The 15,108-nt window shown below is 37.4% G+C and overlaps 1 protein-coding gene across 4 annotated transcripts in view; it reads left to right on the forward strand.

Annotated features, from left to right (window-relative positions):
• Window positions 1-7,492: 7,492 nt before the first annotated feature.
• The window catches only part of CDC14B (cell division cycle 14B), a 52,004-nt gene continuing 44,388 nt past the window's right edge, over window positions 7,493-15,108 (forward strand). For all 4 annotated transcript variants that reach the window (XM_015594797.2, XM_006918809.3, XM_025051676.1 and 1 more), the window contains exons 1-4: window positions 7,493-7,984; window positions 9,319-9,409; window positions 9,956-10,031; window positions 12,270-12,362. In XM_015594797.2, the coding sequence (XP_015450283.1) occupies window positions 7,936-7,984; window positions 9,319-9,409; window positions 9,956-10,031; window positions 12,270-12,362 (309 nt within the window). In that variant the 5' untranslated portion in view covers window positions 7,493-7,935. The remainder of the gene's footprint in view (window positions 7,985-9,318; window positions 9,410-9,955; window positions 10,032-12,269; window positions 12,363-15,108) is intronic.

A 15,108-nucleotide genomic window follows, 5' to 3' on the forward strand; every position in this document is an offset into this window, starting at 1 on the left:
TGTGTTGGATCCTTATTGGAAAAATTCCCCGGGGCCAAGAAACCAAAGAAAGAAGCTGACAACTCCAGCATTATATCAAGAGTTTATTAAAGAAATTTATATACCAGGTGTATCTTGAGCAGGGGCAAGACAATTTGGATATCCTCTGTGCCACATGACAGGCGTAAGGGGTTATACAGGACAGGGAAGGGTGGATTGGAGTACTGACTGAGGCATGATTTACCCCAGATAAGGGGAAACACTTTACATACTTGACCAGTGCAGGGTGAGGGCCTGTTACAGGAATCAGCATGCCTGCGGCACCGGGAAGGGCTAGGACAATTCCTGAGCAGGTTTGTAAGAAGCAATCTCTGTCCTGTTCTGGCCTGGATCTAGCCGGATCTAGCATGAGTATCTGGCAACTATCTGGCAGCGGTCAGGCAGGGTGAGGCAGCGGTCAATCCTTGAAACAGTCTCTCTTCCACAGTCCTACATTTATATCAATTTTAACACTACATGGAGATAGCATCAGACCCCACCGGTTAAAGGCTCAATCCCACAAGACCACCATCCCCTCCTCAGATACTAATCTCAAATCCAGGTTGTTACCTGTACTTTTGACCAACTGTAAATCAGAGGTTCCTACAACCCCCTCCTCTGGTTTAATTAATTTTCTAGAGTGGCTCACAATTTAGGAAAACTATTTACTTTCTGCTTACCAGTTTATTATAAAAGAATATGATAAAGGATATAGATGAATATCCAGATGGAAGAGATCTGTGGGGCAAGGTATGTGGGATGGAACATGGAGCTTTCATGCCCTCTCTGAGTTTAACACTTCCCATCATTTCCGTGTATTCACCAACCTGAAAGCTCCCCGAACCCCATACGGTACGCCTCACATAGGCATGATCACTTTTCAACTCCATTTCTAGCCCCTCTCTCCTCTAGAGAATACGTGTGGAGCTGAAAATTCCTTTCTGGTGATCAGCCCTCATCCAGGTCCCATCCAGGACCCCACACAGAATTGCCTCATTAGAACGAAAGACATGCCTAGACCCACAAAATTCCAAGGGGTTTAGTATATTTTGTCAGGATCTGGGGTCAAAAACCAAATATTCAAACAAAAGATATTCCTAGTGTTCTCATCACTTAGGAGATCACAAGGGTTTTAGGCACTCTGTGCCAGAAACTTTGGGCAGAGACCAATATATATGTTTTCTATTATTTCACATAAGCATCTGAAAAAAATGTTCAACATCACTAATTATTAGGGAGATGGAGATAAAAACCGTAATAACACCTCCTACCTGTTTGGATGACTACTGTCAAAAAAAAAAAAGTCAAAATAACAAATGTTGGCGAGGATGTGGAGAAATGGGAATCCTTTTGCACTGTTGATAGGAATGTAAAATAGTGCAGCTGCGATGGAAAACAGTATGGAAGTTTCTTAAAAAATTAAAAATGGAACTACCATATGATCCAGCAGTCCCATTTCTAGGTATATACATCCAAAAGAATTGAAAATAGGATCTCAAAGAAATAGTCACACACCCCTGTTCACTACAGCATTTTTCACAATAGCCAAGGGGTGGAAGCAACCTAAATGTCCATGAATAGATGAATTAATAAGGAAAATATGGTATATACATAATACACTGGAAGGTTATGCAGCCTTAAAGAAAAAAATGTAATCCCTGTCATGCTACAACATGGATAAACCTTGAGGACATTATACTAAGTGAAATAAGCCAGTCACAAAAAGACAAATACTGTATGATTCCACTTATGAGGTATCTGAAGTAGTCAAACTCTTAGAAACAGAAGGAAAATGGTGGTTGTCATTCTAGAGGGAGGAGGGAAAGGAGAGTTGCTGTTCAGTGTGTATGGCATTTCATAGTTTTTCGAGATGAAAAAGTTCGAGAGATCTGTTGCATAACAAATGTATATATTGTTAACACTAATGTACTGTACACTTAAAATGGTTATGATGGTAACTTTTATGCTATGATGGTAAATTTTATGCTATGCTTGTTTTGATCACAACAAAAACTTTATGGTCTTAAAAAACTCAGGTTCACATCTATTTCTATTTGCATGCTAATCTTAATATTGTTTGTGTAGGTATTCCTTCCTGGAATATATTAGGATCCTGGAGATTAAGAATCCAGATTTCAGAGAATATTTTGCTATCTCTTAAGCAAATAAGTACATCTGAAAATATAAGGGTTACTTTTAGGAATGCAACAGAACATTTGAAATTATAATTATTTATGATATATGATTAGCATAAACAGATTGCTTACACATATTCATTCAATTTAAACAAAAAAACAAAATATACTAACAAGGTATAAATTTTATCAGAATTTTTAGTGTTTTGTGATTTTTTTTTAACAGGAAGATTACATTTCTGTTTCCAGGCATAGTTTTTCAATTGTAACTATCTAGATAATAATGTAAAATATAAAGCTGCTCCATAGTTATAAACTAAATATCACTTTGTTGTAAAATATATAATAAATACAATTCAGCATTGACATTAAAGTTCTTAGAAGTTTGATTTTTCCTAAAACCTTTCATTAAAAAAAATCAAAACTTCAACTTTAAAAGCATGAAGACTACCCCAGAATTATTGTTAGATGTAGCAAGAGGGTTTTTCTTCTCAGAATCAAAGTACTGTATAAGCAAATTTCTCTTAAAATTCTTGAGCTTAACTGCTTCATGTAGGGCTGCTGTGGAGAGCTAAATGTACCTGCTGTGAAAATCTGTCATGTCAGAAAAAATGTGAGTAAAGGTAGTATGTCCCAACGCTGTGTGGCTGGACTAGTAGAGAGTTCTCAGTGAACATCCCACTTTTTTCTTAGATTTCCACAAAGTTGTGCTGCTTCCAGCTCTCCTGGATCCCTCAGTGTTTCTTCTGTGGTGTCACAGCTTCCCTAAGGAAGCAAAGTTTTGAAGGGAATTGAGCCTGGAAAACCTCAATTAAAACATCTCTGTGTGATTCAGATTGAAGTGTTTTTTTTTCTGCCATCCTTCCTTTTGAAAAATAATTAAAATATTAAATCTTGAAAGCCATATTATATAAAATACACAGTTTTGGAAGTTACTTATCTGAGCCATGTAATTATTTTTCCATAGGATTTCTTTGAAGCTACACTGATATAATAATGAGAAATGGGGCTTTTTTAAAAAGAATACTGTAGGTCAATTACTTAATTACTTGTTTATATGCTCCTATATGTGAATTGATTCAAGATACATTGATTATATTTGTTCAAAGCTTTGTTTTACCTCATCACAAGCCGAGTGACCCTGTGCAAGTTTATTCTTGGCACTGTCTCTCCCATCTGTAACATGAGGACAATAAAACCTATATCATAAGAATAAGTGAAAAATAACTGAGATAATATGTGTAAAGTGCCCAGACTAGGATGTACTCAGTAAATGAGAATTTCATTTTCCTCTAGCCTTGTCTGCTCTTCCTCCATTTATTTATTCATTTGTTTGTTAAGCAGACATTTTACTAAGCGCCTTTTGAGCCTTAGGCACTGTGATGGGTACGCTGTGTTTCTGACCACAGGTGCTCTCATTCTCTTTAAGCAGCTGAGAAAATCAGAGTTGGATATTAGGATCAAAACTCTTGGAAATAAAGGCCTTAAAAGCAGAAGGAAAGGCACAGACAGCTTCCTTGCTTTTATCTTTCTGATAGTTGGAGGCCTTTGTCTCTTATCAGAGGCTATAGATTAGAAACTGATGGACCTATTTCTTTTAAGTCTATGCTGTCTGTTATAGTAACCACTAACCACATGTTAGCAGATAGTGAACATTTCCCTCATCGCACAAAGTTGTACTGGGTAGCTATATTCTACGTAGTGTGAGTTGGATCATTAGCAGATCAATAGTTTTGAGATAAAGGTAGAAGAGATATAAGAAGAGCTCCAGATTATTCTGCTGTATTTGTGTGACCTGAAGCAAGTCTTAGTTGGAGCTATATGACATGGTATCAACAGAGTCACTGTTTTCTCCTTATTCTCAATCCAGAGTACTTTTAAAATAATATGGTTGATAGAGTAGAATGAATGGCAGATAATCTTTACATTAAAAGGTAAACCCTATTTCTGTGAATTTTCCTTTGTGAAGATTTTAGGATCTGAGAGAACTTTTTATTATTCTTTAAGTCTTTTTACAGACCGAGGAAGGATAATAATATTTATTATTTCAAGAATCTTTGAAAGACTATTTAGCTACACTGTCTTTTCTGGTATGTTTTTTCCATTTTTTTAAAGTTGCAATGTAATTTGGTACTCATGGTCTCTATACTCAATTAGGTCAAGATAATTCTTAATTCTATACAAACTACTTGATTAATTCTGTAGTCTTTTCATGGATCTATACCAGTCAAAATTCTTTTTGGCCACCTCACCCCACCCTACTCTTTACTATATACAAGTAAAATACAACTTGTATATAGTAAAACAGATTTTTGTGTACAATTTGAATTTTAACGAGTAAACTACTCTTCCCTGTGGGCCCTTATCCCTCTTACCCCAATCAACCACTGTTGATTTCTTGAACTTTATGTATCAAGAATCATATAGCATGTTCTCTTTTGTGTCCGTCTTATTTTGCTTAGCATAGTGTGTTAGAGATGCATCCATTTTATTTTGTATATCAACACTTTATTCTTTTTTTTGTTTTTGATTAGTAGTGTTCCATTATATGAATATACTACAATCTGTTTATTCATTCCCTGTTGGTGGAAATTTGTGTTTCCAGTTTCTTGCTATTCTAAAGCTGCTAAAAATATTCATGTACAAGTCTTATTGTAGACATGGGTTTTATTTTCTCTTGGATATATATACTGGATATATATACATACATCCTTAGGAGTTGGATGGCTGGCTCATCAGAAAAATATGTTTGTAAGAAACTGCTGAACTTTTCCAGTGTCTTAATGCCATTTTACATTCTCATCAGCAACATTTGAGAGTTCTAATTGCTGTACATCTCCAACACTTGGTGTTATCATTCTGATTTTAGCTATTCTATTCTGTTGGCCAAGAAGTGGTATTTCATTGAGGTTTTAATTTGCATTTCTCTGACTTAAATGCCTTTTTCATGACCTTATAGGCCATTCCTATAACTTCTTTCATAAAGTGTCTTCAAATCTTTTGCCCTGGTTCCCATTTTAAAAATTTAATATGTACCCCTAATCCTTCTGTACACCATTTTCTTAAAGACCACAAGTCAAATTGGCAAGACAATTTTAAAAAATCTCCATGACAGGTTTCACTATAGAAAAAAATTACTTATCTATATAACTAGTGGCCTAGAATTGTGATGTCCTAAATATTTTTAGGAGGGCCTTTAAATACCATTGGAGATAAAGAATGAGTATTGTGAATAAGAATTTGCTTCCGATAAGGCAATTATATATTAAAAATACTCATTAAATGAAGTCTTTTTTTCACTCACTGCCAAGAAATTTGAAATGAGACAGACCATTTACTTATCTCTGCCCCTCCCTTGAAATGCATATTTAGGGTTGATAAATTAGAATTTATCAAAGTTCTTGGCTTAGGATCCTAGAAAAATGGCTGCTGAAGTTGACTGCTTTACTTCCCTGTGACTTCTCTTTTTGGCGCAAGTGCCTGACTCGAATGACCATGATCCAAATGATTTAGGCCATGTTAATGCCAGATCTCATCTCTTTGTATCACACTGATGGAAACTGCCATGAGCCAATTTGGTCTTGCACAGCTCTTAGGACTCTGATAGATAACAGTAATTTCAAGAAAACTCCAGGTAGATGGGGTTCAGCTACTCTCTCACATCTTTGCTACCAGGTTATAATGAAAGTTAGTCTTAGATAAAAAATTTATTACAGTAATTATTAAATATTCTTAGCAAGCACGCACAAAACACGATATACTCTGTCCTGTAAGCTTAGCTCTTACAATTTTAGGTATCCAAGATTTCTTTGGATACACATGCGGGGATGCCATAAGAATAGGAGACCTAAGGAGGCATTGGACGGTTGAGGTTTATATGGCATTCTAGACAAAGAAGAGGGAAGTAGGGGTCTGGAGTTTCAAAGTCGGGGAGGGAGTAGGCAATTTTCAGGTAGGTGGAAAGAAGAGCAAACATGTGATAAGTGAATTCTTACTGGAGCACCCAGAAACAATGGGACACAGAGGGAAGTCGAACAAACAGTCTTTGCTAGATTTCTTACTGTCATGTTTAGTTGCTAAGTTGCTCCCTTTAAGCAGGTTTTTCTATCCGAATTCCTTTAAGCAGGTGAGGGGGGAGGGTCAAAAGTTCTGAGTCTTTTGTTTCTTACTAACCTACTTAAAATCACTATCCCAAAAGGCATATTTTAGGGTGGCAAAGTGTCTGTTGCCTTAAATTACCGTGAATGGAGGTTGTCTCAGTTTATATTCCTACCCACAGGCAATGTGAGTGGCGGTTTCCCCACAACCTGACCAACAGTGCCTTTCAAACTCCTTTGGTTTTTGTCAGTCTGAAGGAAAACTAGGACCTTGTAGTTTAAATTTGCGTTTTTGTTATTTTGCAGTCACATAAAATGGAAGTGGAGTATCTTTGTGAGATAAATTTAAAATATTTTCCAGTTTACTTCTTGACTTTATGTCTGTTACCATGAAGACTCTTTCAAAAATGGTTATCAATTCAGCTGTAGATTCTCTTATGGCGTTTAGATTTTGTTTCGTTTAGAAAGGCCTTCTCCAGTTGGACATTAAAAAGAATTTATGGTTTTATTTTTTTAAATTGGAAGTCTTTGATTTGTCTGGAATTTTAGAATAAAAAATTTAGCAGGCGTGCTGTTTACTTCTGTGGCAAAATTGTATATGATATATAATGTGTATAGTATATTAAGATTATACAGTATAATTCTTGGGAAAGTTGTTACTGTATTGCTTGTCCGTTTAAGGGAGAGTCATTGCAAATTTTTCACGTATTATTAAAATAACGCTTTTCTATAGGAAACCTGGAAAACTAAAGGAGGGAATGAAAATCACCCCTGATCTCCGCACCATATTGTATATAACAAAATTGGGACCATATTCATACTGTATCTTCATTTTTTTTCACTTGAGTCGAACATCGATTTAGAAAATCCTTTAAATGGTTGCTTAGTATGGTGTCAGAATTTTTGTCTTTTAACCGTTCTAATACTTATCTGAGAAATCGAAGGACTTTAAAGGAATGAATGACCACAGTTTTAAGCTGAATTTACTTTTAAATCCTGAACCATTTTGAAGACGTCTATTGTATATGAGACGCCAGCACTCGCGGCGAGTCCGACACTCTCCAGCCCGCCGGGGTCTCCAGGTCGGGTGCCTGGCAGGCCCGGGGCTGCCCCGCAGTACTGCGCCTCGCCGCGCGGCGCGGCTACAGCCCGGCTGCAGCACCCCCTGGTGGAGACGGGCAGGGCAGCTGGGGGAGGCGCCCCGAGTCCGTGTCGCCGGGTCATATTCACCATCTACCCCTTCCCTTCCGAGAAGTCCTTGCACTGGCTCTCGGAGCCGCTTTCTCTAACCAGACCCGCGATTGCCTCTGTGGCGCTCTGCTGCAGGTCCCGACTGTGAGTGCAGACTTTTGGCGCTGGAGGGCCTGGCGCCACAGACGACCGACCGCCCGGCGTCCCCCGCGTCCCCAAGGCGGGGCGAAGCTGAGCCTGGGCGGCTGGGGGTAGCTTCCGCGCCCCATGCCCTTGCCGCCCGGTTTGGAGCCAGTTGAGAAGTTTTGGACTTCCGGGTTTGACTCGCCCGGGTTTGCCGAGCGTTGTCACCGTGCCTACTGCTTGGGCAGTGGCCCTTTAAACTTTGTTTTTTAAACTTTGGGGGTGTGGTCGTGGCGCCTCCTCCCAGCAGCTGATTATTCCCTGACTGTCCAGTCGTTCCCTCCACTCAGCCTTTCAGATGCTTTGGAGTCATGAGTCGGGAGGGTACAGGGACCTGCCTGATGGCCGAGGTGATCAAAGGTGAGTGCCGAGAGTACAGGGCTGGCTTGTCCCGGCCGCTGCGGGGGACACGCCGTATTAATGGGCATCATATGGTTCCTGGGCTTAGAGGAGGCCCCGATTGCTGGCCAGGAGGTGCCTTTAAACTTTGGAGCCAGGGCCGATGCTGTCTCATGGGCGTTGGTGGCTTCCCGTGACTCCTAGTCCCCAGGCGTGGTCTTGCTTTGGGGCGAACATGAATAAGACCTATGCAGTGGGGATCCCCTAGCTGGTAGGCGAGTTGCGCTTCTCCACCCAAGGGAGCAAAATCGTGGTCACTATGCAAAGGAATCAAGGGTCATTTGTGGTTGGAAAGGAATAAACTCGTCACCCTTTTGAGTGTTTGTGGTTGCAAGACATTTTTGTTGCGTTTAGGAGGAAATAAATACAGCAATTGCGTGAGCTGAATTGCTGACAATTGCTTAAATTTCCATTTGGGGAAAGGATGCCAGTTGGCGTCCTTTATTTCTTACTATTTTGAGGGCTGAACTTGATTTTGCCAAGAGTGGAGTATTTTACTAGCACTACTAGTATTGCTACTAATAGCGATTGTGGAGGGCTTCGCTTCGCAAGGATTTTTAGGCAACTTCTTTTGGGGGTGTGGTGGGGGAGGAAGGGTGGAGCCCCTCTGAGCATTATTAATACTGGTTACCATTCTTGCTAAATATCACAGCAACCTAACTGCATTTATGCAACACAAGTTCATCTGACACTCATCATGGAGAAACCTCTTATTGCTTCTGTTGCAATGGTAATTTGTCTAATTGTAAGTCATTATAAAAGTGGTAGTGATCCCTAAGAATAGTTGGATAAACCCATTTTGTTGTTTGTGTTCTATTGCTGTAAACGTTAATTTTGAAGCAATTTTGAAAGCGTTCTTTTTCTACTTAAAATACAGTTTCTTATTGAAGTGACTCTTTATGATGCCTTGAAAAGCAATGATACGTAGTCAGTCATCTAGGTTGAAGGCTAGCTATCAAGTGCATGCTGCCATTTACTCAGATTTCTTAGTCCCGGGAAACTAAAGTTTTGTGATGAGAGGTTCCTCCAGGAATTTAGCCGTATTGCTACATAAAAGGTCACTTATCCTTATTGAAACTTACAGTTAAAGGCAGTTTCTCCTTAAAAAAAATTTGCTTATTTATTATCACCAAAATAGCCAGAACATTTTCAAAGTATCTGTTGGCACTCTTACCATCAAAAACATGCATAGAAAAAAATCAAAATCTGACTTCATCTGAAAAGAGTTGCATCATGATATATGAAATGTTTTTTGATAACCTGAAGGAAGGAACATTGCAATTTTTCCATTTCAGATCGCCTTTGTTTTGCCATTCTCTACAGCAGACCAAAGAGTTCATCAAATGTACATTATTTCAGCATAGATAATGAACTTGAATATGAGAAGTAAGTATTGCTTTTTAAAAGATTGTTAATAACTTTTTTTAAAGAGTCTAAAGGTATGTTTATAAATAGGATAGCCTTGGAAAATTATAGATCTGTTGATTGATAATTGCAGGATTTTTTTCTTTAACCCATAGTAATAAAATAGCTCCTTAGAGAAAAAATAACAATGAAAGAACTTTTCTAAATTTAACAATTTACATTGAAATTCTAATAGTTTACAGTACAATGAGATATAAACTAATGTATTAAGATATGTTTTTGCCAGTGGAAAAATGTGTGGAAAAACAGCTTTTTTATTCATAAGGTGTTTCCATATGTTATTCGAGGTTGTATTTAGGTGTTGAACCACTTGTCATATTGTTTAATAGGCGTTGCTTACCGGGATATCTCTTCCTCTAGTTAAGGCAGTACCTTTAAGTTCTGTGACTGATAACAAAATGGTGTATGCTTTCTTGTCTTAATTCGATGTTGTAGCTCCAAAAAGGCATTTATATTCAGAACATCTAGAATATTATACATACACGTTTTTGTTTTTCATTTTTAAAGCTTCTACGCAGATTTTGGACCCCTCAATCTGGCAATGGTTTACAGATATTGTTGCAAGATAAATAAGAAATTAAAGGTAAAGTCGCTTTTACTTAAGAATTGACTTAATCATCATTAGCCCGATCTTGGGACGGGGAAAGTAAGGAAAGCATATCTCTATTTTTAAAAAGGAAATGTCATGTTTTTCATTATGGTGGTGTTTGGGACATACCCATGGTTGCTTTAAGAAAGCATAGTGTATAAGTTATTTTTCCAGAGTTTTTATTTAACAGTTTAAGTTTGGGTCATTTGGTTCTGGTTTGGATTGGTGATACTCAAATACTTGAAAAGCCAAAGTAGAAATTGGTTAGTAAGGTGAACCTCTTATTGCTGACCTAACGCAATTGAAACCTAACAAGAGAAACTTCCTGTGCTGTAGTCATTGTTCTTTCTGCCCTCACTTTGATAGAGAGAGTATGCTAGCAAACTAATGAAGAAAAGTTAGTTAATCTTACTTTCTCTCATTCAATTTTGAATCTCCCATGATGTTGTACTACTAGTGACTCTTCACCTTGACAGTTAACACATACGATTAAGCAGGGGAAGCAAGGGCAAGCAACGTATCTTTAAGGCTGTATCATCGAGAATTGCAAAAGTGTGTATTCATTAGTTTGATCTGAGACACCCCCTCATCCAAACTTTGATTATTGGTCATGCACAATAAAGAAATGTTTATGTATTGCTAGCAATTCCAAATAAGTCACTATAGATTCTCAAATGGAAAGTACTATATTTGAAGATGGGTCCTTTTTTAAAGCAACTTTATTCAATCGATTACTTACCAAGCTACTACTACACAGAAGAAATAAAAATTATTTTTAATTAAAAATTAAATTGTATTAAAAAGTTATGGGTAAGGCAGACTTTTTTCCTTGAGAATAAAATGTAAAATTTCATATCATAAACATTAGAAGCACCTGTCAGATGAGCTAATGGAAGTTGTAGCATTACTTTTTATTTCGGTATTATATGTGTATTCACTACAGATTTATATAGAGATGGAGACTCTTCTTTCTGGACTTTTTTCTCTCTCGAATAGGAATATAAGCATTTATACTCTTATCTATTTATGCCACCCCTCCCTTTTTCCAGTTGTCAGTGGCAGATCTTTTGTTTTATATAGGGCCAGGAAGCTGAAAATAATTTTCTCTTCCCCTACTTGTCTCTCCTTTGCTTTAATTTTGAAAGAATGTTTTACTGTACTCAGCCAGCTATGGACTTACACTTTGGGTCAACTAAGAATGTATTTGTCCTTTTTTTTTTTTTTAATGTTTTGTCACAATTTACTAGCACAACTTGTAGAGTGTTGATCACTCAACATGATAACTGTTACTGCCTATTCAATTAGTAGTGATAAAAGTGTGTTGAGAGTTTGAATTAAAGTATCTTGTGCTTGTGTTGCTCTATAGCTGATTTGGTTTGTTTTAGTTTTTAAAAGTCAACTTGGATCTCTTATTCCATGTAAATAACTAAAGGAAGATATGTACACATTCTTCCTTGATTCATAGAAACCAAGGAATGCGAGCTTAATTATTGAACTGAATATATCCTGTTCCGAACCTAAACCCGAACCCATCTCTCTACTCACATTATTGAAGCATGGGTGAGGAAGTGCTAACTAAGCATGTGTTCCTCTGGTATTTAATCTGATATTCTTTTCATTTTTGACGTCTTATTGAAGTATATATTCACAGAAACATGTACAGATCATGAGTATACAGCCGAATGAATTTTCACAAACCGAGTATACATGGGTCATGATCTTGATCTTCAGATCGAAAACAGGACAATAGCAGTATCACATGAGAGCCTGCTTACAATATCTCTGCGCCACCCTCACCGTGCCCCCCCCCACCCCCGCTACTCATTGCCCTGATTTCTAACAGAAAGAATTATTTTTGCATGTATTTCTATACTCTTTTAATTTAAAGGTTTTGGGAATAGATTTTTTTTTTTTTTAAATCAAGCAGTAGGAAAATGAAAGAAAAGTGCCCCTCTCTCTAACTTCTTATGTGTTTTTTCAGAAGTAATCTATACTTTAAGAATAAATCTGTTCATATCTTCTTTCTACTTCTTTCATTGTCCATTCCTTCTAATCTAAGAATATGTCTTATGGGAAGAGACATGGTACTTTGGGATATCAAAGTTAATATTTTTAAAGGTCTTGCTAATATGAATACATTGTGAGATTTGGAATTTATCTTCATCACAAAATAAAGTTTTAGAAAACTTGAAATTTAAAAGAAAATACTAACAGCTGTGTGTCTTCATGCAGTCAATTTCAATGATAAGGAAGAAAATTGTTCATTTTACTGGCTCTGATCAGAGAAAACAAGCAAATGCTGCTTTCCTTGTTGGATGTTATATGGTAAGTATTTAAGTGCTTTCCTAATGTATTAGTGACGATGCGTTCAGCAGTGGTACTTTAAATTTGCTGTTGCAAATTTGAAATTACCTTTTCTAAGATAATGTCTTGATTTCTTTCCAAAGAGAATGTGTTTTGCTTTTTAAAAACCGACCAGCTGTGTATATATGTGTGTGTGGGGGTGTGTATATGGAAGATCTTTGTACCTTCTGCTCATTTTGCTGTGAACATAAAACTGCTCTAAAAATGTCCGGAAAAAAAAAATTCACTAGTGTGAAATTCTTTATGTGTTATGTCAGTTAAGGTTAGTAAATAATGCCCCCAAAGCTGTGTTGTTAGTAACTCGTGATCCACTTAGTGAAGTTGTGAAAGTGGAGTCTGGACCAATAATTGATTAAAAAAAAAAATTAAAGTGTACCACTTGAAGTAAGAGTGTTTTATAATTCGAATACAAACAATTTTTTCCTAACTAAAGTGTGATTCTAAGATCATTTTCATTCTCACGAAAACATCTAGCAGGAAGACATGGTGTATCAATATTATAGGAAAACGAGTAACATGCTGTGTAGATTCCATATGACATTGAGTGATTGGTCCATTTGGATCACTGGAAGTATGCTTTGGAATAGCCGGTATTTGTACAAGAGTTATGAATCTCATTTACTTGTAACTGTCATGGAAGATATTTGGTTTTTTTTAGAGTCAGATAATATCTAGCACCTAGTGCATTCATCTGCAGGAGTTACCTAAGCAATAGTTTTTTCTCAAGTAAGCTCCTCCAGAGAGCACTGTCCCTCATCTTTTTGGTTGTATGGAATGGAGAAGAATAGGGAGTGGATTGTTTCTTCCACTCTTACCCACTATAGTTGAAATAGTTACTCTCCTAGATTAAAAAAAAAAAAAAGATTGTTCTCGTTCCTGAGTCTTCCCTCAGCTTGCTACTTGCTTCCTCCCTTAAGATCTTTTCTGATATATAGTTTGATGATCTGGAATTTGCAATGATTAGACCAAAAGTTGGTGGTACTAGTTAAAATTTCACCTCAAAATTTAATAATTTTTTTTCCTATTTCTAAGGCATATAGCATTTGTTAAAGCTTTTTTGGTTTTGTTTTCCTATTTGTGCTCACAAAAGTAGTTGAGAAGTGTTTCTGAGATAACTTTAATTCATATTGAATGTATGAAACACAGATTGTAGGTTATGTCTATTAAAATTTGATTTCTTAAGCCAGTTGTGGTGTTTTTGTTTTTTCCATCTTTCCTGCTGTTTATTGTGCTTAGCAGCAGAAACTCTTACGGGGAAAAAAGAGCCTAAGCAAAGGCTCAAGAAAAAGAGTATGAAGAGTTGGCTATTTTAACTAGGGCATTTGGTCGCACTACTTGGCCTATCATTGGGGAGAGGAACCCCATGATTACAGAAAATCGTGAAAGCTTTACAGAAAAGCAGACTCAGCCAGAGTTCTTGGGGTTTATAACATATTAAAGAGAACTCTGGAAAAATAGCCCTTAGTATGACAGACAGTAAAAGTCTTTATGCCACCCAGGAGAAAATCTGGCTGGCTGTAGCAGTTCCATGTAGGAGAATGTGCTCCTGAGCAGAACACGCAAAGCTCTGACCAGGCTGCTTTTTTTTTTAAACACCTACAGCACCTGGTCTTCCTAAGTGGTCTCCTCTCCAAGTACTAACCAGGCTCAACCCTGCTGAGCATCCGAGATAGGGTATGTTCAGGGTGGCATGGCCATAGACCAGGCTGCTTTTTGGTCAGTACTTAGTCTCTGGTCATATGAGATGTCCCCAAGATGTTGGGTCTTGAGGAATCAGACCTGGTGCCTTCAGTGTGAAGAACCCCTTAGAGGGTGGCTGTGGGCATGGTGGGAACCAAGGATTGTCTTAAAAACAAAAATAAACCACTTGATAATTTTATAACTAAGAAATCTCTCTTTTTAAATCTTGTTGCTGTTGTTTACTCCTGGTTAAAAACAGGGATGCTTTGGCATATTTATTGAAAATTTGTTGGCGTATTCTCAGTTTGGTGTCGGCCTTTTCACTTTGTTTATGGTTGTATTTTGGCATTGTTGAAGAATAAAAATTCAGCTGATGAAATTTAAATATCTAATTAGATTTATTCAACAATTCATGAATCGTCTTTATACCCAGATGATATTCATATTTGGGGAAATATGAATAGTAATAGTAAATAGAAAGGTGCTCCCATGAGCTGTACAAAATGGAAGATTTTTATAGGTAGCAAGATGGTGGGACAAGGAAGTTAGAAGAGTGGATTATTTCAGGCACTGTCACCTTCCCTTAGAGGGAGGCAGTGGGTTTTATGAGGCAGATTACCTTACTAGTGTTGAGGAAGAAATTCCAGACTGATTGGCTTAAAATTCCATTCCTGGGATGGCTGCAACTACAGTTAGGTTAAGTATTAAATCTTGATGGGGCTTAGCAAAAGTTACTCCATTTGGGACCTGTCATTCCTGTTTTACAACAGGCACAAGTTAATTTTTTTGTATTTAATATATTTTAGGTTTAGAAATCTTTTCAAGATTTTCTAGCTCTCAGGTTAGCACTGATTTGATTGGTTAGGAAAGTGCCAGGTAAACAATTTGGACATCCACTTGAGTTCATTCCTCTGCTCAGCTAGAAGCCAGCTTGACAGGTAGATGACAGCTCTTGGCTGTAGCAAAAGTCTTTGCAGCTGTGACTGGCCGGCTAAAGTAAGAGCATGGAGCTGTCATGATGCTAGGT

Source organism: Pteropus alecto, unplaced genomic scaffold, assembly GCF_000325575.1.
Source record: "Pteropus alecto unplaced genomic scaffold, ASM32557v1 scaffold138, whole genome shotgun sequence".
In the NCBI taxonomy this organism is placed as follows: domain Eukaryota; kingdom Metazoa; phylum Chordata; class Mammalia; order Chiroptera; family Pteropodidae; genus Pteropus; species Pteropus alecto.